This window comes from Telopea speciosissima, chromosome 1, assembly GCF_018873765.1.
Source record: "Telopea speciosissima isolate NSW1024214 ecotype Mountain lineage chromosome 1, Tspe_v1, whole genome shotgun sequence".
Taxonomy (NCBI): domain Eukaryota; kingdom Viridiplantae; phylum Streptophyta; class Magnoliopsida; order Proteales; family Proteaceae; genus Telopea; species Telopea speciosissima.
The window spans coordinates 75870524-75896314 of NC_057916.1; the positions used below are offsets into that span (position 1 = coordinate 75870524).

At 37.7% G+C, this 25791-nt stretch overlaps 2 protein-coding genes and 1 long non-coding RNA gene across 4 annotated transcripts; 2 read left to right on the plus strand and 1 right to left on the minus strand.

The window, feature by feature from the left end:
* Nucleotides 1-563: 563 nt before the first annotated feature.
* Nucleotides 564-13890, plus strand: LOC122661734 (beta-amylase 2, chloroplastic-like). Its single transcript, XM_043857234.1, has 10 exons — nucleotides 564-1116; nucleotides 1719-2009; nucleotides 2655-2732; nucleotides 2958-3161; nucleotides 3929-4123; nucleotides 5934-6098; nucleotides 12259-12519; nucleotides 12838-13056; nucleotides 13541-13760; nucleotides 13842-13890. Exons 1-10 carry the CDS (start codon nucleotides 613-615, stop codon nucleotides 13862-13864), a joined length of 2160 nt encoding a protein of 719 aa, XP_043713169.1. The 5' UTR covers nucleotides 564-612; the 3' UTR covers nucleotides 13865-13890.
* Nucleotides 13891-15208: 1318 nt separating this feature from the next.
* Nucleotides 15209-24095, minus strand: LOC122661742. Of its 2 annotated transcripts, XM_043857245.1 has the most exons (5): nucleotides 22904-24095; nucleotides 20097-20155; nucleotides 17609-17737; nucleotides 16375-16510; nucleotides 15209-15613 (listed from the first exon to the last, which is right to left on the minus strand). In XM_043857245.1, exons 1-5 carry the CDS (start codon nucleotides 23606-23608, stop codon nucleotides 15305-15307), a joined length of 1338 nt encoding a protein of 445 aa, XP_043713180.1. In that variant the 5' UTR covers nucleotides 23609-24095; the 3' UTR covers nucleotides 15209-15304. The 2 variants fall into 2 exon arrangements, with proteins under 2 accessions (XP_043713180.1, XP_043713188.1); XM_043857253.1 differs by lacking the exon at nucleotides 17609-17737.
* LOC122661840 lies at nucleotides 23940-24334 on the plus strand. Its single transcript, XR_006332928.1, has 2 exons — nucleotides 23940-24109; nucleotides 24150-24334. It is a non-coding gene; the product is annotated as an uncharacterized LOC122661840 (long non-coding RNA).
* Nucleotides 24335-25791: the final 1457 nt, after the last annotated feature.

Sequence of the window (25791 nt, forward strand, 5' to 3'; positions counted from 1 at the left end):
AACTAGGACTGGCGAAACGTTTCGCCTGAGAATTGTTAACGGTCTCGCCGGGGAGCGGCGGCGAATGTTTCTAAGACTTGCCAGAGAGTTCTGGTTCTTGTCTGGTAAAAGCGAGATCTAGGTAGGTTAACATCGTCGTGGGAGCTCGGATTTTGGAGGGGAAAGGCAGGATTCATTGATTTGATTGAGAGATTAGGTGTCAAGCGAGGTCTTAAACGACTTCTAATTTGAGAAGAACCCTAATATAGATGGACAGAGTCACGGGTTGGAGTTAGGTGTATACGATCGCAGACATCGCAAGAAATCGAGATTCGAGAGTTCGGTGTTTGAATCGGCATGCAGATTTAGCAAGGTAACTGGAGCATCTATTCGAGTCGAAAAGCTTTACTTCTTTTGTTTCCTCGAATCCTTCGCTAAACGAGCATCTAATTTGTGTGCAGTAAACAGAGCTTCGGCGGAGTTTGATCCATCAGCAAGCCCAATTATTCACCCAGAATTGTAAAAGAAACAATTTCCATCGAAACGGCGGCAAAATCTCGAGCAGAATTTCACAATTTACGGAACGATATGGATCTGGGAATTTAGTATTGGAAGAGAGGAGCATCATAGAGAATGGCACAGGAGATGGAGAAATTGGGAGGAACGAGCGAGGAAGACGAGGACGAAGAAATGGAGATGGAAATGAAAGATGGGGACGACGAAGATGAAGACGATAATGAAGAGAAAAAACACAGAAGAGCCACCGCTGCCGCAATGATGGCCGCAAATGAAGGTTTCGGATCAAATAGCAACAATCGATTTCAACATCTACACCACCACCACCTTCAACAACAACAACATCAACAATACCAAGATCAAATGACTTCTAGCGGAGGCGGCGGCAGTGGAGGAGGAGAAGGATCTCGAAGGTGTAGACCTAAAGAGGAGAAAGAGAGAACGAAGCTAAGAGAGCGGCATCGAAGGGCAATCACAGCGAGGATCCTGGCCGGTTTAAGAAGACATGGAAACTATAATCTCAGAGTTAGAGCAGATATAAACGATGTAATCGCTGCCCTCGCAAGAGAAGCTGGATGGGTTGTTCTTCCAGATGGAACCACCTTTCCTTCCAGATCTCAGGTAAGCTAACCCTAGAAAGAAGCTCAGTGCCATTACTCCATTACTCCATTACTCCATTACTCATCATTTTATCATCTCGAGAGTAACATGATTTCCTTAGAGTTGAAGAAGACTTGAGCAACGTTTTCTCATGATCTTATACTGTGAATCCGTCCAGTTTACTCTCTAGATTTATGGACTATGGAGCGTCCGCATGTTTCTATCGTCCGATATTCTCAGTTGATGTTAAGACCGTCCGATTACTCTTCTTCTCGTTCTTAAAGTATTTTTGGACTTTCCACGTGGCCTGAAGTGTTTGACCTTAGATTCGACTCTCTCCCGTTATTTAGGATCCACGTGGCAGAACGCCACCATTGGGGTCGTAAAGATCTTTTGCCTCAAGAAACTCTTACCTGTACCTTGGATCTGGTGACAAGCTTTCTTAGTCATGGGTTTTCTCTTTCCTCCCCCTCTGTAGGCTTCTTGTTCTTCTTCTTCTTCTCTTTATGTAGTTTAGAGAGAGTGGAAAAATTGTTTGAGAAGAGAACCTGGTGATCTAATCCAGTTTCTGGCGAATTTGAGGAAAGGAAGTGATGGCTTTGTCGTTTGTTCATCTTTTCCAGAGTGCAAAGCCTGTTGGTGCCACCTCCGGTGATGCTGTTAATTCTTCGTCGCAGATGGTGGCAGCTCAGAACCCACCCGCTGCCCTTAGGGTAGTCTCTCCTGGTGTGCGGAACACTGCGGCGGATTACCGTCCGTATCGTATGAAAAACGTCTTTGTTCCGAATTCCTCGTCTTATGACGGCTCTTCTAGTTCTCGATCTCGCATTGGATCTTTTGTGGAGGATAGAGGAGAGAGGACTGAGAATTCGCCTCTCATAGTGAGCTGTATTGATGCTGTTGATGATAATCAGGTACAGAAGCCATACTTATTAATCTGAAGCCAATGTTTGCTTTACTGTTCAAATATGATCTCTGTTTATTAGTTGGGTTTGCTAGTCTAGACTCTGGACTCTTCATCGTTAGGCGTTAGCGTGTGATTTCAGTGCACGTCTTTATGTAATCTTGTCTAGGAATGAGCTTTAAATTGGTTGGCATATTCCACCTGCACTAAAGAGGTTGCATGTTTGAGTTGAGTTTACTAACTGACAATGACTACTAATTTTTCTTGTATGTATCTCTCTCTCTCTATATTTCTTTGGCACACTTTATTGCTTGGATGTTGCATTCACACTGAGGATTCAGCGATTGGATTGGTCATGGCTACTCCTGAGTTAACTGGATGATACAGCCGATATTTGCCCAACCCATGAGGGGAGATCAGTCATATCATGCAATATCTGCTAGACCAATCCTATTTTACTTGGCTGATACAGCCGATACAATTTCGATACATGAATCCATGATTCATACATAAAACACTGAATCTTATGAGCGTGCAAACATTTACTACTTTAAATCTGTTTATCACTTTCCCTTTTCATTACCATCTTGGTGGGTATGCGAAATGATTTACATGTCTTCCCCCCTCATTTAGTCTTTTACACTTCTGTCTATAGGTAATAGACATACCTCCAAAGTTGCAAGAGCGGGATTTTGCAGGCACCCCTTACGTTCCAGTTTATGTGATGCTACCGGTGAGCCATCTTCATCGCACTTCATTCCACTTCTATTTTGTTTTTATTTCCTCACTCTCACCCATCATTTGTCTAAAGCTTTCAAAACTTTTGATCTTCTTACAAATAGTTCTGGTCTGAGGGTGGGAGCTGCTTTTTTGATAATTTTAATAAGAGCACTAGTCACCCCAAAAATAATGAATTTTGTTTATCTTATGTTTATAATTTTCTTTGGTGGGATGGCAGCTGGGAGTTATCAATATGAAGTGTGAGCTTGTTGATCTGGATGGTCTATATAAGCAACTGAGGATATTGAAGTCAATCAACGTCGATGGTGTGATGGTTGATTGTTGGTGGGGAATAGTGGAAGCTCATGCTCCACAACAATATAATTGGAGTGGTTACAAGCAGCTCTTTCAAATTGTTCGTGAACTCAAGCTCAAATTGCAGGTACGTTGTATAAATATGTGCTGCATGGAGTCAATTCATAAATTGTATTTTTTTTATTTTTTTTTGCAATACGAGGGAAACGACAGAAAAAATAGAAATAATGAATTGAGTACTAGGTTATAACATTGTTCAAGTTTTTGTTAACTCCAATGTCATATTTCTGGTTTGTGGGCTCTTGACATTCATTCTAGTTAACTCAACATCACCAACTTTTGCTAAATCTAACCCATGAGAATCATGCCTATATAATTCACCCAATTAAGACTATCATTCATATCAAAACTTAGGAAAATATTTATTACTAATAGAGATCGAATGGATTTAATTATTTAATTCATGTTGTATGACAGCATGAACAACTTATAGAACAAAAAGCAATGCTGATGATGATGCAACAATGTAGCATAACAGTCAAGCTTCTAAGCTAATCATGACAAGAGACCTTATTTGAACCATGTGGAGGACTGGTGTGGCCAATCTTTGCCGTTAGTAGAGAAGGGGTTTGCTAGATGGGCCACATGCGAAATAATAGTATCAATCTGAATCATATGGCCCACCTTGTGGTGGACTTCCTTGCTTGTGCAGTTCCAACTTTTCTTTTTATGCCAAGGTGCAATTACAGTTGTTTTGTTCCTTTAGACCAAGCAGAGCCGATTGCCTTACCATGTTATGTAGTTATAATAGTAATAACATGATAACATGTTTATGCCCTAAAGATGAAATGGTGATTTTTGTTGCCAGTCCTAATTTGTGGTTTTTGTCAACAGGTGGTAATGTCATTTCATGAATGTGGAGGAAATGTTGGTGATGATGTTCACATTCCATTACCTCTTTGGGTGGCAGAAATTGGTCGAAACAATCCTGACATTTTTTTTACTGATAGAGAGGGTAGGCGGAACCCAGAATGCCTCACATGGGGTATTGACAAGGAACGGGTTTTAAGAGGGCGTACTGCTGTTGAAGTATCCATCTGATAGCTCTCTAGAGCATTATTTACATTATTATGTTCCCCATGTTTGCCTACTTCTATCTAGCCTTTGTTTTATTTCTCCACCCCCCCCCCCCCTCTTTTTCTTTTTGTATGAGCAATAGAATCTGTCAAAGGGAAAACTCAGAAGAAGGGGGGATGATGAGTAACCATCATTCTTACCACCCTTTGCTACTAATGGCTAGCGGTGCAACTAGGACCCGAAAAACCTGATCCACCTGAAAACTTCCGGGTTTGCGTGGGGTTTTTGGCCCATGGTCTGGGATTGGCCCATAATCCCCAGCCCCGAGGTTACGCTAGGCTGGGCTGGGCTTTGGGTTGATGCCTCTGTTTAAGCCCGGCCAAAAGCTATATATATGTACATAAGTTAGGTTTGCCACACCATATGTAGTACTTATACAGGCTATATACTAATATGATAGGTGTGTACATTTAGTGTACTAAAATTCTAAAATGAATGGCAACTATAGACCATCAAGGCAGCTAAAGGTCTTAATTTCAAGCTTGAAACTTCAACATTATATACAAATTCCCAACCCTTTCTAAAAGATCGGGCCTAACCCGAGCCCAGACCACTTGCACCCCTACTAATGGGATATACATTTTACAGCGGTTTCAGTTGTAAAATGTTTAATGCAGCCAAGGGGTATAAGGAACTCCATTCAACCTGCAGCTGAGCCCACCCCTTCAATTAAGAAAATAGACATCAATGAGATTTTATCATTTTTACATTTAACAACTAACCAAAATCCTCTTGGAAAAAAAATGTTGATTGAACCAATAAACTAACTTTATTTAAAATCTAATCTCGCTGATAAACAAATCACATAATAGCTAATGAAAGTGTGATTCAAGTCTCAAAATAACTGATTGACTGGATCAGATTTGACAGGATCCTGATGACAATGAATATGACTTACAGAACCAAGCACATTAAAAACCTGTGATTTCAAATGAATCCTGTGTCAATTGCAGGCCATAGAACTCAATAATAACTACTTCAATCAAGCAGATATCACTCCCAAGTTCCGGATCCAATTAAGAATGAAGAAATCCTTCCAGAATTGCAATGTGAGCTGAAGGACAAACCTTAGAATCTGGGTACTGAACCAAGAATAAAGAACAGCAGGATATAGCAGTAGCAATAGTCAAATAGCAATGGCCATACTACTAAAAGGTGCTGTTTTTTTTTTTTTTTTTGATAGGTAAGGGAGGATGTAGGATGTGAACCAGGAGACTTGAACTCAAGACCTCCTGGTAGCAGTGGGCCTTTACGCACCACTAGCTACCAAGTGCACTAGAAAGGTGCTGTTGAACCTTCCCCTAAACCAAATAATTTCATTGACAAGCAACTCAACTAAATAATGGATTACATGGGTATATATATATAAAGACGATATAAAGTGGCTTTGATTCTAACTTTTGAACTCAAGTAGGACTTCTTAAAAGTGGCAAAATAACTGACTATTTAAAGTGACCAAACACAAAAGAAAACAGACCCTTATCTCTCCACACCACTGGACAGAAATGTAAATTAACTAAACCTCTTAAAACATATCTTCACTAACAGCCAGCATAATTAAGCTACCTTTTGAGACTCATTCTTTAATTAAATAAAAATGATTCTAATTGAAATCTAGCCCCCAAATAGTGTTCCATGTAACATGATCACAAAGTTTCTAAATTGTCACTTCTATTCAATGAATTTTTTCGTTGTTGTTTCCTCTTAATCTCCCTTTTTTAAAACTTTTTATCAATTTATATTTGTAATAAATTCATTATAGGTTTACTATGAATACATGAGAAGCTTCCGAGTAGAATTTGATGAGTTTTTTGAGGATGGAATCATCTCCGAGATTGAAGTTGGACTAGGTCCCTGTGGGGAGCTGCGGTATCCCTCCTATCCTGTGAAGCATGGCTGGAGATATCCTGGCATTGGTGAATTTCAGGTGAGTTTTGATTATTGGTTGTTCTACCCCATGGTTTAAGTATCCTTCCATATCCGTCGATGCTAACCAATACGTATCGTATCTTTAAGGTACCGATATGATATCTAATAAAAATTTGATATTAGTACATGAATCAATTGAATGCACTTGTCTTTTTGTACTTAATTATCCTTTTTATACATGAAATATTTTACATATTATCTATTTATAGCGTTTTATGCTTCAAAATTGCATTTTGCAAATCTAAGCATTTTCATATGTTTCTTGACTATTTCCAAACATATGTTTAGTGTATCTTGCGTCTCTCCGGTACGATATTTCTCTTAAAATCACCCTTCTGATACGATACCCAATACCAAGACTTTAAACCTTTGTTCTACCCCCACTTTTTTAAGAACTTTTCCCTTTTGGCTGCATAAGTGCAAGTGTCAGGCTCATCCACATTATTGCCTTTTGTAATTAAGATATGAGTTTTTTACTTCTCCACTTCTCCTTACACAGTGGAAAACTGATTTTTGGACTGTTAAGATAGGTGAGTATAGTGATCCCAACCTCATAGTTGACCCCACTTTCATAGTTGTCACGACATCTAGGTGACCCAAGATGTTGGAGGGGGCCTGGATGCAAGGTGACTCCAACAAGGTGCTCTGAAGCGTAGACAATTATACTCACTTCTAGTACAAGTGTGGATCCTCTTGTAAAGTAGTAGGGAGTGCACTTCCCACCATACTGATGCGAGAACTTACTGAGGAAGCTCTATATGGGCCTAAATTTGTGGACTTCTATGTCTATTTGCAAAAAGCTCTAACCAATAAGGTGCAATAATCATAGTCACCATTATTGAGAAGATTTATTAATGAACAAATCATCTTCTCTAGCTAGTTAAAAGAGGTGCCCTAAATGACAAAATCTCAGACTCAGATGAACCTCCATTGAACTGTTGGATCAGAATCCTGGTCGATAGAACAACCCAGCAGAATTCTATTGATGAAGTAACATTTTAGATAGATAAGAGTTGTGGCAGGAAAGGGATATCTATTCCATTCTCCAAAGTTGGATGTTTTTATTTTAGAGCCAAACCCAATAGACACCTACATGTCATCAAATAAGGTTTGACCGAAACATAACTCCTTCAATATAAATCAGATTTAAGCAATCTTAGATTTGTTATGTTTCGTCAAACATAATAATTTGGTGTGCATGAATGTTGTCAAAATCGCTCTGAATGAAAATATTTTTTTAGACAAAAAAAAAAGAATATTTTACCGCACTTTTGGTTTTTAGCAATTTTTTATCATATTAAGATTTATGGAATTTATAGATTTGAGAAAACCCAAAGCATTTAAAAGTTGAAAATTGCACCTACCGCCGAAAATCCTGTTTTTTTTCTTGAATTGAGGGGGTTGACTTTTAATCCTTAGGGAATTTTATTTTTTAACTATTTTTATTGGATTCAAATAGGAGGGTATTTGCTTATTTATGAATTACATCTTAAGTAAATGAAATAACAAATATAAAAACATTTACTTTTCTCATTTCACCTTGCATCTCGTCTCGGTTTTTCAAAAAACCGAGCTATTACCGGGATCTTGGCGAGTTCTTGTTTCATGTACAGGATTAGTTAGTTAAGTGTCTTTATTTATTTATTTTAATTGTTATGTAGTGTTTAGTTAGGCTGGATCAGGATTCTATAAGTCCAGTCCTGTTTTGAGTTGGTTTTCTTTAATATTTTAGTTTTTCAGTCAGTTTATGTTACTTAATTAGTTAAGGATTGGGTTAGGCCTTTCTTTTTTAGTGTCGAGTCTTCTATATAAGTTTGTAAGTGGGGCCAACGTAGTACATGAATTTTGATTAGTGAAAAGTCGTTTGCTCTTTCTTCCTTGTGTGAAGACTGCTTGTGTTTGATCCTTCCAAACACCTTGTGGCGAGAAGCCCGGGTGAATTATTCTCTCTAGTGGTGAAGGTATTGCTTTATTGATTTTCTGCATTCTGCCCATCTCTGATCTCTGAAATTCTTCAGGCAACTCACCATTATACTTGCTGGTTTTAAAGTGAGATTCATACTTGACTCGATTTCTGCTATCAGTAACCATCCATCGATTTTGTCTTGTACCTGTTGCTGTTTTCAATTTCTTCATCTAATGGGTTATCTAGAGCAGTGCTTCTTCTACTAGGTAATGTATGGTTGGGTCACGAATGACCTAACCCAAGGTAAGATCTCTGGTATTGCCAAATCAGATTAATATTGCAGCAAACACACCACAGACTAATAACCCATTCTTGAATTAGGGTTAAATTTGGAGATTTGTATGAATAAACAAACTCACAACTCAGATCACCTCCAACTCCTGCCAATTAGCAATATTTGATTTTTTATTAGATCCTCAAGAGATGGGCAGCAACAGGTTGAAGGATGGAGAGATCGATGCCTTTAAGGTTGCAGAAAATTTCTTCCACCAAGCAGAATAGCAGGAACTAGTTGATTAGTCTTCAATCAGAATTTCCAGTAGCTGATTATGAGTCAACCAGCACCAACCGATGGATGATTTCAGTAGCAGAAAAAACACAATTGTTTGTACCTAGTCTTGCAGTAGATCAAGCACACAGATTGATTGGAAAATAAAAAAGAAGAAGAAGATGGATAAATAGGATTGAGTCTCTCACTCTCTCTCTCTCTTGGGCCTCTCACCCCCTCATAGCATAGGTATCCCACTCCTCAACTGAAACTCTCAGCCATTAGCAAGGTTTTAAAAATCAAACTCAATTTACTCAACTCAACTGTGGACTGTGTTCAGCCTTATTCTTTATTTAAATAGTAATCAATTACAACCAAAGTCTTCTAGAAATAAAATAAAATCCTAATAACAATCTAATTAACTAACAACTAAAGAATCCTAAAAATAGAAACTATCCATTACATAAAACAACTCTATAAAATAGAAACTTCTCTAGTCTAATAAAGCCCCTGTAATACTGATTTCAAGGAATAAATCAGTATGTAGTGTAATAGAAACTACCCCACGCAAGGCATAACTGAATGCTTAAATATAGGACCAATCAAACTGTAAGAATCTTCCATATTCCCCTCCACGCAATTAGCAATTGGCATTCAACTTGATCTTCATACGGCTGACCATGGGTCCACTGGAATTCTGGAAACATCTTCTCCTTTAGAGCTGGACGATATCTCCAAATAAATCTCGAAATAATCTCCTAAAATTCTGATTGAAATCCTCCTTATCTGGAAATAATTTTGGAGATATTTCTTCCAACTAGGCAAGGTCGGTAGCTAATATTTCCCTAAATAAACTGCTGGTTCGATCTCTTCTTTGGACAAAATCGAGGGGTTGAATATGGTCCAAGTTTTGAACCAGATACATGCTGGTTTGATGGTTCTGAATATGGGCCAGAATTGAACCCAATTTGAAACCAATTCGATGCCCCCTTGTCACATCACTAGGATTGTTAGTTTAAAGGTGGAGAGCATACTTGATTTATGATTTGATCACAGAAGTACACCAACGATTCTGTCTGAATCATTATTCTGCTTTCAGATCTTAGATCGAGTTTCTACTTAATGGAGTCTTATTTCCATTAGAATTGTTCTTACCCGTTTAATGGCTGACTCAATTTCCTTTGTTCTGTTGGTTCATTATCTCTGAAATTGATATCTATAATATCAATTCTGTTTCTTGGTTTTTTTTTTATCTGATTTGTGAATTTACAGTTTTACTCCTTTCCTATTGTCATTAGGAATGCCCCATAATTCTAGATCTACCCCATAGATTACTCTGGAATTTTCAGCGAACGTTCCTTGCTGTATCATGGGGATTCGGTCTGAATTTTATGCCCATCTATTGGTCTGATTCTGTTTTAGGAATTTTCTCCAAAAACTTCTTGCTTGTCTCTTTATGAAAAGATTCTGTTTTGGTACTGTTTTATTCCTTTAAATCAGTATTACATTACATAACTTGTCCAAATCAATCGAGCTCTATATGATCCAAATACTTCAAAATAGATAAGTTAAAGATGATATCAAGATGAGAATCTTCGAACCCGAAAGATTAACTTCAATCCCAAGGCAATCAGTGAATAATAGGTTACTCAAATAAGTCACTAAATTTGGCTGTACAGAAAGAGTGATAATGGGAAATAGATGCCAGAACTTTCAACTCTTGCAAATTTACCAATTTTGCAGAACTACAGATCCAGGGTCCAGCAATGATAGAGCTGCAAATACTTTCAATAGAATCTCTGAGCCTTGTGGATTGAAGTGATAAAACAGTGAGGAATTTCCAAAGAAAGTAATAGAGGACTAATGAGATGAGAAACTACTCATCTAGGGTTTAATGTAGCAACAACTAACACTAAAATTCAAGGAACAACCATAAGAGTAGAGTAGAAGAGCAACAACTCAACTTTATTTGAGAACAAGCAAACTAGCAAGCATATCAGCCTTGGAGGTCTCCTTAACTTTTATATAGGTTTCATTCTTTTTGAAAGTTAGTAACATAACTACTTTCTAATTCCCTCTTTTCTTGTATGTACTATGTTTGAAATGAAACAGTTATATAAATGTAACTTGACCTGTTTATTGTCATGAGATCATTTATTTAGCCATGTGGTAGACTTGGATGGATGTGGGTGGGCCCATGTTGCAGAAGACCTCAAACCATCTCATTGGTCAAATTTCAGCCAGACACAAGAACAGGAAATTGTTAAAAAGTGAATTCAAAGTTCCATAAAATTATAAGAATGCTATTTAACTTAATGGGGCGGGCCTTGGTGCAACGGTAAGGTTGCTCTATTGCAACCTGGTGGTCGCGGGTTAAAAGGAACAGCCTCTCCACAAAAATTGTGGGTAAGGCTGTGTACACATTCCCCTCCCCAGACCCTGCAGTAGCAGGAGCCTTGTGCACTGGGTATGCCCTTAATTTTTTTATTTAACTTAAGGGAGTCTAATGGCATTTCAAAACTCTGGACAGATTTCTTAGCCATTTGCCTTATTTTGGGTTAGAACCTGACCAGTGAGATGAGTCTAGAGTACCTATCACATGGACTCACCCTTGTCCGTGGATGTGGCAAGTTGTGATGGATTTCAACTCTCATGACAGGTCTAGACAACCAAAGGGACCTACTATATATGCTATACAACAACAACAACTCAGCCTTATCCCAACTAAATGGGGTCGGCTACATGGATCCAGTAGAAACAGAAAATTAATAATAAAAAAGTGAAGGAAGGAGAACACAACAATGGCACAAAATCTAGGGCATCAACCCAACTTAGCTACGAACTGCATCTTAACTGCTCAACATTTCGCTCTTGACCTCGAGAAAGCCATGTATTACAACAACAGTGTCCCAACGTATATATGCTATCGCCAACTATATTTAAACCTACCTTTAACTCAATTTTGACCAATTCCAAGTCAGAACGTTCTAAAAGCAATTCTGGAAGTTCTAGATGTCTCCTAATTCCATTTCAAGCTTTCATGCAACCAATCTCTTGACAATATCATGCTCTTATGCTGAAAATCCTTCAGATTCTTCAATCCTTCTTCACCTATAAGCTCTTAAGGTTTTTCACATCTCTCTTATCTCCTCCAAAATGCACTTTTTAACTCCTCTAAAATGCAAATAATAACCTCCTCTTGAATGAAATGACAGTTGTAACAAAATCAAATCGAAAGCAAACCAGAATCTATGAAGAGAAGAGAGAGAGAAAAATGGGAGAGGATGTGCTGAACCACGATAGATACAGTCTGTAGAGATCTATCGTGAGTTGTGCCTTTATTTATATATTTGTACATACAATTGTAATCTGAATAGGAAAGCAACTAAGTACTAACTCCTAACTCCTACTAACAACCAAAGACTTAAAATAATAGAGGAAACCACGATAGGGAATATCATGGTACATATCTTAACAACAATGATGCTTGACTTCCTGCCCCTTAGGTCCTTTTACAAGGTCTATGGTATTCTGGGAATGTTGCCAACCCAGCCTTTAGTTACTGCTTGCTTGGTCTGGCTTAACACTATCTTTTCATTTCATTTAATTCTTCCATTATTCTCTTTAACCTTTGTATATTTGTTATTTTCATTTTGAAAATATGATTTCTTTGAGCGTTCATGAAATTTCTTTTTCTCTTGTTAGTGTTATGATAAATATTTATTAAAGAATTTGAGGAAGGCAGCAGAAGCAAGGGGACATGTCATCTGGGCTAGAGGGCCAGAGAATGCAGGTTCTTACAATTCCCAGCCTCATGAAACAGGCTTCTTTTGTGATGGGGGTGAATATGATGGCTACTATGGCAGATTCTTCCTTAATTGGTATTCTCAAGTTTTGATTGACCATGCTGATCGAGTGCTTTCTTTTGCCAACATGGCTTTCGAAGGCTCCTCTATTGCTTTAAAGGTGAGCCTAGTTCCTTAATAGTAATGAAAATTCCATCTATTGCAGATGAATCCTAATTAATCTAAATAATTCTGTTTGGCATCATTTAAAATGAAATTGCATTTTTGTCATGTAAAACAAAATTGTATCTCATATTCTGATGCTCAGCTTTTGGGAAAGTAGTAAAAAAAAGGAAAAGATGTGATTGTTGAGACGGCTGTGCTAACATATGGGTGGGCTCCACCATGTTACCTCACTTTTTTTGTTAATCATTGTAGCTTAACTTTCTCAGTTTGTTTACTAGTTTTTACATCTAATCTCTCTTTTCGTGATGAGCAGGTATCAGGTATTCATTGGTGGTACAAGACAGCCAGCCATGCTGCTGAATTGACTGCTGGGTTTTATAATTCTTGCAACAAGGATGGCTATTTTCCTATTGCTGCAATGTTAAAGAAACATGCAGTTGCTCTTAACTTCACATGTGTTGAATTGCGCACTTTGAACCAACATGAGGACTTCCCAGAGGCATTAGCCGATCCTGAGGGCCTTGTTTGGCAGGTAAGCTGTGGAGGTCCCTAACAACTTTGCTGATTTTCTGCAATGTTATTACATTTTTTTTGGTCATGTTTATTGTGGCAGTAGCTCTACAATCAGTTGGAAATAAACTCCTAAAATAAAAATAGGGTATTGCAAGAGAATCTGAAAATATCAAGTTTATCTTCCAGCTATATTCCCTATTTGAAAGGGACTTCTATCGAATCTGAGATGTTTATCTAGATAATGATGATATTGTATATTTTTTAAGATGGTTTTTTGTATATTCTTTTGCTATATTCCCAAAAGAACAGATCGGCCATAGGTTTGTTACTTAACCTAAATTTATAATATTTGTCAATCATATTGAGGATTGTTTTTTGTTGTTTCTCAGAAGGAAATGCGTGTCCTTCTTCTTAGATATTTTGTTTCTAGTGAGGAGGATGTGAAATTGTTGTCATTGCTAAAGATTGGTAAATCAGGACTATGCATGTGTTATTGTTTACAGGTGCTCAATGCTGCATGGGATGCTTGCATACCTGTAGCTAGCGAAAATGCTCTTCCTTGCCATGATAGAGATGGCTACAACAAGATTTTGGAAAATGCTAAGCCCATGAATGATCCTGATGGGAAGCACTTATCTGCATTTACCTACCTCAGGCTTAGCCAACAGCTGATGGAGAGACAAAACTTCTTGGAGTTTGAACGATTTGTTAAGAGAATGCATGGTAAAATGTTGGGACACTATGTTCTTGATTTGTCTATTTTGCAAATAATGTGTTGCTAACCCTTCTTTCCCCTATGTGCAGGAGAAGCAGTTCTTGCTGTCTAGTTGTACAGAGTGGGGAACAGCATTATATTTTGCTATTGCCCATTAGGTGGATGTGGTTTTCTTCTTTGTAGGTGTAGGTGAAAAGTACAGTTATATATATATATATAAATTTCAGTTCTTTGCATCTTCCCTTTGTAAATGGAATTCCATATAATGAATGGGCATTTTTATCATCCCAAGCTTTTGGATGTTGCAAATGCTCTTCAATCACTTAGCTCACACCTTGTTGAATTGGTCAAGTAAAGTATTATTAGTACACAACTTGGAATGGTTGGGGTTGGCTAGTCGTGTACTCGGTAGCTTATTTAGCAGGAGTCTGATTTAGTTGGACATATTAGGTTTCAAAATTTTTTTTTTCTTTTTCTTTTTGGGATGAATTTGGACGAATTAGTTGAATGCAAATTTTCTTAATTCAAGAGCAGCTAAGGTAGAATTTACTCTTCCATATTTTGCTGTGTCTCCTCTATTTTTGTTGTTTTTGTTTATAGAGTTGGGGGGGGGGGGGGGTGGAGTTGGTAGTACCTTTTGTACAGAAACACTCAACAAGACAAATATTTCCCCTCTTGGCACTGTTTATTGGCAGTCAAGTAATTTTTCTAATGGGACAATTTTTTTATAATTAAAGTTGAAAAACTAATCTTATTTTTTTACTGCTCTAGTATAACACTTTTTTTCCCCTCAACTGAAGTAAAACCATATCGTTTCACATGTGGGTTCAAAAAGCATGCAAATCAGTGACAGTTCTTGAAAATCATATAATGGTAAAATACTTCGAAATTATTTTTAAAATCTTTTTTTAACCCTGATTTATAAAACTTTTGGGAATAAGAAGAGCGATCGTAAAAGAATCACCACTTTGGTTATATAAGATGGCCCCAAAAAATATTTTGAAGTATGTTTTAAGTACTAGATGATAACACAACAAGCCCTAACAGCTACAAGAGGAACCATAGGGTTTCAAAAATGGGATTGGCCAGTTTGGGCCACACCTGTATGGAAACTAGGGTTTCAAGGGTTTTTTGCTGATTTCCAACAATTTTGATCTGAATCAACCGAGACTGATCCGGGTCCCGATTCCTGTTTATTGAACCCTGGGAAGACCCGTATTCTTATCTATCCAACAGTTCTGTTTCACTGCTTCAGCCCTATATGGTGCTAAGATCACACTGCCCATCCTGCAAGCCTACTAAGGATGGTATTAAAAACTTAGAACTAAAATTTCTCTTTTTCTTTGGTGGGGTGTGTGGAAGAGGGGGGGGGGGGTTAGAGTAGCACAAAAGTACAAATGACCCTCATTTTTTTTTTATTATACCTTTGATCAAACACAACAGGATCAAATATTGGGGAAAAATAAATAAATTGAATGCTTCCTAAAAACAAATATTCGATTAGATTTTCCCTTTTTTTTTTTTTTGAAATATATCACCCATCATCAGCCTATTACTTCTTAAGCACCATATGGCCAGACTCATCTTTGTCAAAGAGACGCTCACTCAGATCATCCCAGCTTTCTTTCCTTTTGCTCTTCTCAGATGTCTCCAAAGAAGCTTCCCCACTTGTGCTGCTGGAATTCTCCTGCTCGTCAAATGTTCCGTAAGGTGAAGGTGAGAAAGCATGTGGGACTGCCAATGTTACTGCCCGCTTTAGTGCTGCCTTATACTCTTCGCTGTGCTCTCTGGCAATAGTCTCCTGCCTCTCCATCCTCTGCTTCGTAGGAATCTCTATAATCCGATCTCTCTCTAACAATAACTGATGTCAAGAGAAAGCATGTGTCAACCTCACCAGAAATGCAAATCCAAGAATCACCCAAGAAATTAGAAATTATGGAACATCAGGGTACACAGGAAAATATCCAACTCAAGTACTTGTTCAAGTTGTAAAGGCGATGTTATTTTGGGGGGTGTTTGCGGGAAGGTTGGTCTGGAAACTGGAACAATGTAGTAATCATAGTTTGGTTTCTTGAATGAGGGTGTAACGGAATTCCCATCGCTAATTTATAAACCGAACTGGGATGGTTTGCACATGGGTTCTTTAGAGGGCCATAATCTGGTGTAAATCCTGATTCTGCAAGGTCTAGAGAGGGGTAGAGTAGGGTCAATTTTAACCTTAACCATTTTTTGCATGAAATGGCCATCCTCAGACTCAAACCCATATCTTCAAGTTGGCAGCCCGGGCTATTATCATCTCACTGAGCAACAGCCCCTCATGATGGAGCTTTAAATAAATAAAAAGAAAATGAGAGAATATTACTCCAAAAAGAGTTGGCATACTGCACTCGCAGTCCCCAGTTAAATAGTAGTCTGGTTTTTTTCTGGATTGAAACAGGGTGCTATCTAAGCACTAAGCTGGATCAAGAGCACAACAATAGGGAATTCAGAAGATCAAAATTAAGGGGAGAATAGTTCAGAATTTGTCTTCATCAATTACCAGCTTGCATACTAAAAGAATGTTTATTTTTTTTCTTTTTTTTGAATTCTTTTGGACTGAAAAAAAAAATGATGGGTACTCACATCCAGCGCCTTTTGGGCTTCCCTTTCTATCCAAATGATGGCATGATCAGAAGTGGCATTGCAAGAGATAACAATGTGCTCAAATCTCCCATCCACAGGGACTGCTGTCCTCACAACTGGAGGAAATCTTCCCATCCTGCAACCAAATACGTGCATAAGGCACCCATCCATTACCTGTTGATATACTGAAATCAATGGTGCAATTCTTTTTCAGTACAGCCAATATAATATACCAAGAGAAAGATTCACTTATCATGTGATTGATAAGCAAATGTATTAACAACAAAAGAAAGTGTAATTTACCCAAAACAAACAGAGCTTGGACTAGCAGTTTAAGGAATCCAAGGCTCACCATTATTGCTAGTGCCTTGACAAAGCTACATTTCCTTTCTAGTCACTAAAGACAGCTAAAATAAACACTATATTAGGCCTAAACATTAGCAGTGACATCTTTCCCACAATGCACATGTTGCCCACTTAAGACAACACCAGATCAAGCCTTAATCCAACTACATGGAGTCAGCTATGCCAAACATGAACAGAAATTGTTTGACAAAATGTATAGCATCCATCACCCTTACATAAAAACAAAAACAAACAAAAGGTAACTGCCATCTAATATATGATAAGAGTTTAGATGGATTAGACACATTCTGAAAAGAAGAATTATCAGATGGGAGGGTTTATGTTCTCTACTAGACGTTTATGATTATATTATAGCTATGCCTTCCAAATGTCCACATGTCGAGATGGTTATTCTCAACTGCAAAGTACTACCATTAGACTATGGACCATCTAAAAGGAAGCCCACTCAGAAAACTCAGGTTACATAAATTGGTTAACTACAGAAAGAGCACCATGGATCCCGGTTGCACTAGGCACCATCATATTTTCACTAATATCAAACGCATATTGTACATAATAAAAAGATCTATTTATTTAAAGAATTATATTGTAATTATATGAATGACAGATAATAGTACCCCACCCGAGGTGTCTCTGCCCATGTCAATGCATTCACAAATCAGCAATCTTCTAGCTGCTTGGGATTCTGAAAAGAGTATTTGTCCAAATAATAACTCTTTGATATTTTATAATTATAATTATTCTCTTCCTTGAGAAACAATAATTGAATGTATCCTTTGAAGAATAACCAAACTACAGAGCATCCCCAAATTCCTATTTAAGTTCCATACTTACATTCAGCAGAAGTGTAATTGCAAAGCAGTTATACCTGAAGGGCTTCCTCTCAACAATGTGATAAAGGCGACCTGGTGCATAGAGCCGCCTTGGATCCTTGAGCATCTTCTCATCTGGAATGCATGTATCTTTCATGCATCCTAGACACAATAAGCAAGGTAAACTGTCCAAAACGAGAAAGCCTGTCTCAATAAATACAATTATGGAAACAATCAACAGGTGCCAAACCAAAATTAAAGCATTCAATATTATTCTGACATAAAAGCACCCATATCCTAACATTACAGTACACACTTTGCTTGCAGACCTCATATGACATAAGTGTCAAGAGTGACTTGCAGAGAGAAGATAACAGTGCTCCCTCCCTCCCTTTTTTTCTACAAGAAGATAATCCATATTAATGCGGAATCGATCTCGAACCAGTAACGCCAGTGAAAGATCAATTGCAACAGGATCGCATATAGGGATAAACCAATATTGATAACAGAATTTTATAACACTTTTTTGTTTACATATAAAAAAAGACATAAAAAGTATATGACCAAGGTTTCACCACCTGGCCTGTGAGAATGGAATACCGCCAATCCCAAACTATTGCTTCATCACAATAGGGCTTGAGCTGCATCACCATAGTCCAAGGAACAACATCACCACTGACCCAAAGAGGCAAAAGCCAGGTTTCTCAATCACTCAAAATCTATGGACTAGTGTATCCTTCTTCTTTATTTATAAAAACTGATTGCTAGTTACAAAAAATAGAAACCACTAATGGTCCCAATGACAGAAAATATCCTAGTCAAGGATCTTTCCAAAAAGGAGGATCCTTGGTATTAAAAGAAAAGGAAACTTTCCAAATTAAAAAGTTGATCTTAATTGTAATTAATTACTTAGTGCCCTGAAATACCACTTGAAGTAGATGACCAGATGCAGAGATCGATACTACCTAACAGATGCGGAAACAGAATACCGCAGGATGCAAGGGAGAAATTTAATTCCAGCAGATCAGAGTCTGAGACCAGCCTAAAAACCAGGTCAAAGGACCAATATACGGAATCTTCAATGGCCTAAATTTTCAGTCAGATCTAACGGTTAGATCTGGAGTAATTGCAACAACAAGATCTGGCAGAAAAATCCAGAAAATAGCAGTACAGCAAGATTGGCTTTGATTCAGACTGAAGGAACTAAAAGAGCCAGGGGCAGACCTAAAATGCCCTTAAGAGAAGTGGTGAGGAAAGACATACATAGCTTAGGTCTTGTATCAAATATGACCTCGAATAGAGCTGATTGGAGGCCAAGGATCCATGTAGCAGACCCCAATTAGTTGGGATCTTTGTTGTTGTTGTTGTTGTTGTTTGTTGTTATAGCAGTACAGCAAGAGATCTGAAAGTGGTGGATTGAATCAGCTTCAAATCAGGATTGAAAGACCTATCCAGAGGGAGCTTTTAATGCCCTAAAATATTGAGAGGATCTAACGGGTAGATCAAAAGTAATTGCAGATTCAAATCCTGCAAACAAATATTCAAAAAACAGGCTACCGCAGCTTCAGTTAAAATAAGGCAAATGTCGATGAAATAAGAGATCTTCATGATAATAGGAAAGCCTAGTTCTTCATGATCTACTCAACTAGAGTTTCAGACAAAAAAAAAAAAAAGGGTTGCTGTGAACCATAATGGCAAACCAAAAGAGGACTCTCATAATGGAGGTATATATAACTATTGGATCTTAATGCTCTGATACCACGTGACAATATCAAAGCATTAGTCAACCAGCAGTACTAGATAAGAAGGAGAGAAATAGAGAGAGAAAAGTAAGAGAAGTTGAAGGAGAGAGGAATGGAAAAGAATGTTGTCCACGGTTTGAGTTTTGACCAACCTACTCCAACCGTGGGGGTGCTGTTATATATATATCAAGACTTTAACCTAATACAACATAATCCACCGACTCTAACTAAAACACACCACTAATACCCAAAACACCCCACAATTAAACACATCAACTAAGACTAACTTAATATACAAACAAACACCAACATAAACCAAGACTAACATCTTAACATCAATGACTAAGAATATCCTACTCAAAGATCTTTCCAAAAAGGAGGGGATCCTTGCTACAAGAAAAGGAACTTACTAAAATAAAAAGATACTCTTAGTTGTAATTACTTAATGACTAAGAGTATTCTACAAAACAGAAACTAAATAAAATCTAGCATCATAACAAAGCTCCAGCACAGTTGTCCATTGAGGGGGCCACACAACTCTTTGTGAACAGTACCATATGAACAGTACAACCAAACCTTCTTCTTCCTTAAACTGCATCATATATAGTGACTCATTGGGGAAAAAATAAAAAGAATGTGGCAAAATTTGGTGTACTTGATGGGGAAATATTAGAAGGCCTTATAACTTAGGAAATCCTAAAGACTGCTTGGTTTTTAACTTGAACTAAACCATGAAATTAAATAAGTTGTTAGATGGAGACAGAATTGGGTAGAAAAGATGATGCAAAAGAACTTTTCATACCAAAAAAGTGACTTGAAAATGTCTTCCAAGGGTGTGGAAGTTCTTGGTAAGAAATCATCCTGATTCAGTAAAAGTAAATAATTGTCAGAATTTGAGCACATATACGCATTTATGAAGAAAGAATGCAAAAAGTAGCAACTACATACAGCGCAAGGGCAAGATAAAAGTCATAACAAAGGAGGGGATAATAAGCGTAACAATGTAATAACATGTGTAAGACAGCTATACCAATCCTGAAGTGGCAGCACAGCAAGCCATATGTTTGACTTCCTTTTATGATATATACAGAACCATCTTATGTAGTTTGGATAAGCGTGAATTGAGTTGAATTGTATGAATAACCGTCTTGTTATTGCAAATGGTAACCTTTTAGTTCTTTGGAAAGATAATTTATAGGTCACAACCTCTGCCATTCTTCTTATGATGGTGGAACTTAAAGATGTAGGGCATACCCAGTGCACGAGGCTCCCAGCACTACAGGTTCTGGGGAGTTAGAGATGTAGACAACAAGAAATTGTTCCAAGTCCAGAGCAACTTGGGAGTATCACCTACCATTTGAGAACAACTGTTCCTTTTATATTCTTTTAAATAAGGAAAAAAATCCACAAATTAATAACCAAGTTTGTAAGTGGAACCAAATTTTTACTGCATAAGGCTGGTGCTTGATTGTCATTCTTAGCTTGATCATTCTTAGCTTGACAAGTGATTTCTTATTGATGCAGATAACCTCTTCCAAAATGATATGCGCTTCAGAATTATGTAAAAATGCTAACCATTCAAAAGTTCAACTCTTTTTCTTTTTTTTTTTTGGGGAGAGGGTGGTGATAGTGTTAGTCTGCTGCTCTTCAACTTTAATTTAGGTAACAGAGCAAAGTACTGTACCTTAACGGTGATGACTAAATCTGAGATAGCCGTCCAGTTTAACAATTTTTCTCCAAATTTTAGGCCATCAATGTATCAATAAAGCAACTGGTTAGTCTTGCAAAAAAATTACACATGAACATCAACAAATTCATTGCTGAACCCAAAAGCAAATTTGACTAGTTGATGGAACATCTACAAGGTCAGGCCATCACCCATAAAACAGTAGAGCAGTGACCTCAAGTGAATCAATCACTCCAGTCCCTCCAAAGATGCCTATTTAATCCTTTGTTCGTTATTCCAACTCCTGTTATAAAGATCATGACTGTGGCAAGTAAGATGGAAATCAATGATTTGATGGAAGCGGACTTAAGGTGGATCTGTTCTTCAATTGAAGTTCTCTCAAGTTGAAAGTCTACATGCTTATAATTCTCTGTCTTGATTCAGACATTCTCTAATAAAGTCCAACAATTTACTTCACCTAGCAGGATTATACTAGAATTACCTCCCCTCAGACTCAATGAAAAAGGTTATATTTTATAGGAAGAACTGCTAAACCATGGCAATGACCAGGCCTTTATTGATTCACACTAATTATATGAGGGCAAAGCAGTTCTTGTTGTACAAAATTGTCCATGGTCCAAGAGGACAACATCCTATGATAATACACTTTCAGAATCGACCCAAATATTGGAGTCTAGGAGTATACTATTGCAGTTGCTTTCTCCTCCTTGCTCAAAATGATAAAAATAGTTGAATAAGTCTACTTTAAAAGATTATATTAATAATATAATAGCTCTGCAAGTGGATATTATAGTACACTGAAAATCAACAACAGATATTATAACCCATTAAATACTAGCTTCTTTTTTGGAAGCATTTGCTCTCACTTTATATCATTGGAATCACAAATATTTGACGTATGATGGCCCCCATGCTCTTACTGTACTTCATATGAAGAATATGGCTTTAGCTCTACTGCAAATTTCAAGGCATACAGGATTTTCCAAGATGAGGGAGGCCGCATACAGAATTGTATTATGTGGATTAAAAGAAGAGGCTGCCTACCATTCTCTTTTTGTTGTGCACAATATACAAAAATATTTGGTATTTCTTTTCTGGACATTGGTGTTTGGGGCTATGTCTCCAAACTGAAGGAATTTCTCAATGTGGTTGTATGTCGCTTTTGGAGCAAAAGGCTATATGTTTTGGCTGTTGGGATTGTTAAAACATCTTGGATCTTTGAAGAAAAGGAAACAATAGACTTATGAAGGAAAAGGTAGAGATTTCTTAAGGTTATGCAAGTATGTTTCTCGCTCATTGTGGGATATTATGGAAAACCTCATTACATGCAGATAATTTGGAGAAGTGGGTAGAAGGGCTTTTGGAATAGACCTGAACTTCCATCCTTTGGGACTAAATATTTGCATTTTTGTACTTCACATAAGCACTTCAAAGACAATGATCATGTACAGTCCAGATTTTCTCATGAATAAAATCACATCACTGCTTCTTATCCCCAAAAAAAAGCATAATCTCTAGTTCTCTACTTACTCAAATAAAATAAGGTTTTTTTTTTGAGGTGGGGGGGGGGGGGGGAGGGGGCAGATAAATTTCCCATTAGCTTTTAGATTTCATGCTAATCTACTATGCCAGAAGATCAATACAGTTTTGCAAAGAACTCATGCCAGTGACCTTGAATAATAAAACTACTAATGCATAATAGAAGATAAAAAGGAAAATAACACATAGTGGAAAGAAGGAAAGATGCCAAATAAAATTGCACTTCTAAGAAAAAGGAAATGAATAAGATTGACATCATTATGGGAGACAATTCCTAACATGGCTAATTTCCTATGCAACACATCCATATAAATTTGTTATTCAAAGTTCTATTCACTTGTTGCAAAAGCAGAACAAAATGAGAGTCTAGACTGTGTACTTGCCTGGAGCACAACAGAATTTATGATATCTGCATATCTGACAGCCAAATTGAGTGACATACACCTAGCTGGAGCAATTGCATAGCATCTAACCCTCTTCCTGTCTATGTTACCCAGTTTGTCCCTATTCTGCACCACCACCATTGTTAACAATGCAGCTACCCCTGACCCCAGAGAATGTCCAGTGAAAGTTAAGGTATAATTCGGGTACTTCTCTACTAACTCCCTAAGAAGCTCACACTCAGCATCCAGAATCCAAACAGCTGCATTCAAGAGCCCATTATGGACATACCCACCATCGAATTTCCTCTGCCCGAGTTTATTATCCAGTAGAACAGCATAATCGCTCTCCTTCCCCATATTAAGGCCTCTAATTGTGAGAACGATATCGGCATTGTCATGATCGAGGTAGATTATGTATGAAGGGGCACGGCCATGGATTTCTTCATCAGTCTTGCGCAGAATTACCCAATCAGGATTGATTCTGTATCCACCGGGAGGAGCCCATAGCGGGTGTCGAAGATCGTCTTCATAGCCAGCAAGAATCAACCGGCAGAGGCGAGGAACGGGCTCAAATTCTTCTGCAGTTGCAAGGCCCCAGTTCTCGCTGTCATGGCCACCAGAGTGCAGGCATCGCTTCCACGCCCAGCGAGCACATGCAAGGCAGTATACACATTCAAGGAGTGGGAGACCGCAAATAATCGACATTGATGATTATGAATCTCGCATGTTAACAGAGATTGAAGAATCCAGATCCAGTTAGAGTTGTCGACTTCAGTGAACGATTTTGTTAAGCTGAAATGTCTAAACAGAACTGATTTGGAGACGAAGGGAACAAACTGGGAATTCAGATATGGGCTTTTGGAATTGGATGGAAGAATTAAACTGGAGTCCACAAGAAGAAGAACTCGAGCAGCAGAACCAAGATCTCAAACACTTAAATGGACCAATACAACATAATACAAGAAAGTGATCACCAACCAAAATACAGGACTATACAGTAACTCAACCTGCCACCGACAACCCACCGGGGGAGGAGAGTCGAAAGTAAACAGGAACTCAAGCAGCTGAATATAGGATTTTATAACAGAGGAAAGAGAAAACAGTTGGGGTTGCGCAGAAAAGGAATCTGTACAAAAAACAAACGAAAGCTTGGGTTCTACAGACAGGAGATTTTATGAGAATGGAAGATAGAAATTTTACTATCTGGTAGGATATTGAATTATTGAATAAGGTTTATGAGAAAGAGATAATTTTGGAAAACTCAAAATGAAAGGTAGCTGAGACTGATCAAGGAAACTTTGATTTGGGTATTCGAATAGGAATAAGATTAGGGTTTTCTGGACAAGAAAACTGTAGGAACATTGAGGTTCAGCCGCCGATAATCATAACCTTCACGAATGATTCCTTATTCGAGAAGAAAATAACAAAGCTGACATCGAATATGGAAGAAGCGTAAACTAGTAAAGCACTAATTCTATACGAAAATTGCAGGGGTTTTGGACACCAGTGATGGGTTTTTGTCTGGTTTTTTAAAATGTCTAGTCTTGATGGGACCCTGAGCTAAAAACTCGATTTAAGGAGAGAGCTATGAAGGAGACCTGCAAGTCAAAAGCTTCACACTGGGTGTTGGGTCCCTTGGAAATATAATCAAAACGACTGCCAGATTGTAGAAAACTTACATGATCAGAGCTTGGAAGGCATTGTGGAAAGTCATTATCAGCTTCTTGGCAAAATAGGGTAATTGGGTAAATTGAAGAAGAATCGTTCACTGTGTTCAAAGGATTCAAATCAAAAGCCTTCACCCTTTACTGTGTCAACCTGTCAAAAACTTTTCAACAAGTTCCTTCTTGAGTCTTTGATTCTTGAAACTCCTAACGGGAACAGATTAAATGGCGTGGTTTTCACTTATGTTGACAGATCAAACAGATCCTTAAAATGGAAAAATGGAAAAATAGCTTTTTCTGAATGGATTTTAACATTAAAATTTTGGTCCATCATCAGATGAGGGGAGTTGCTACGCGTGCTTTGCATGCCCGTTGGAACTTGGAAGTTGGAACGGTAGGTTGGTACTACGAGAGCAAAGACCATTTGTTGCATCTGTTAATCAAACACGTCGTCACCCATCTACAAGCTCAGTTTGGTGAGAGAAAAATAGCCTCTCTCTCTCTCTCCTTGAAAAGTGAGTTTCTTACGGTTTAAGTAAGCGGAATTGGCAATGGAATCAGCTTCCATGGATTGAATTCGATTCTCCTCCAGCCTACTGGTGTCAAACGGTGGATTCGGCCTGGTTTTTTTTTTTTTAAATAACTCTGTTTTTCCTATTTTGTTTTGTTTGAACCTATGTAAATGAACTCATTAAGTTGGGATAAGGCTGAGTTTATTTTTAATGTTGTTGTTATTATTAAAAGAAGAAAATGATTATCATTGAAGTCAATGAATAACTAGTCACCGAGAAGATAACTATTATCGAAATCACAAAATGAATCCTACTATGAAATTAGTCATTTACTATCTAACTAATATAGTGAACAAGGAGATCATTGGAAGCATTATCATAAATCAAATTCTCTATTCATAACCTCATACTCATTGATTTGTAACAATTCTCCTTACAACCTTTCTAACTAATATTGAAATCAATGGATAATCATTTTTCTTATTTTTAACTTTATACTTAATGATTTTTAATTGGTTTCATTTAGTTCGATTTTCGATTTGGATATCGGTCGGTCCGATCCGGTCCGATTTTTAGCTTGTCCCAGTCTACCCCAGTCCAAAACCAATCCGATAAGGATCAGTTCGGTTCGGTCCAGGTTTTTTTTTTGTTAGTTTCGATCGGTCTTAACAGTTCGGACTAGGTTTTGACACCCTTACTCTAGTCGTGGTGG

Bases quoted from the DNA above. Each gene is read 5' to 3' on its own strand.
- LOC122661734 (XM_043857234.1), top strand. From the start codon at position 613: ATGGCACAGGAGATGGAGAAATTGGGAGGAACGAGCGAGGAAGACGAG. The intron at 4,124-5,933 runs GTATCCATCTGA...AATTCATTATAG, and splicing joins GAGGGCGTACTGCTGTTGAA to GTTTACTATGAATACATGAG. The intron at 12,520-12,837 runs GTGAGCCTAGTT...CGTGATGAGCAG, and splicing joins GCTCCTCTATTGCTTTAAAG to GTATCAGGTATTCATTGGTG.
- LOC122661742 (XM_043857245.1), bottom strand. From the start codon at position 23,608: ATGTCGATTATTTGCGGTCTCCCACTCCTTGAATGTGTATACTGCCTT. The intron at 17,738-20,096 runs GTATGAAAAGTT...CGTTTTGGACAG, and splicing joins ATTTTCAAGTCACTTTTTTG to TTTACCTTGCTTATTGTGTC. The intron at 15,614-16,374 runs GTGAGTACCCAT...TCTTGACATCAG, and splicing joins AAGCCCAAAAGGCGCTGGAT to TTATTGTTAGAGAGAGATCG.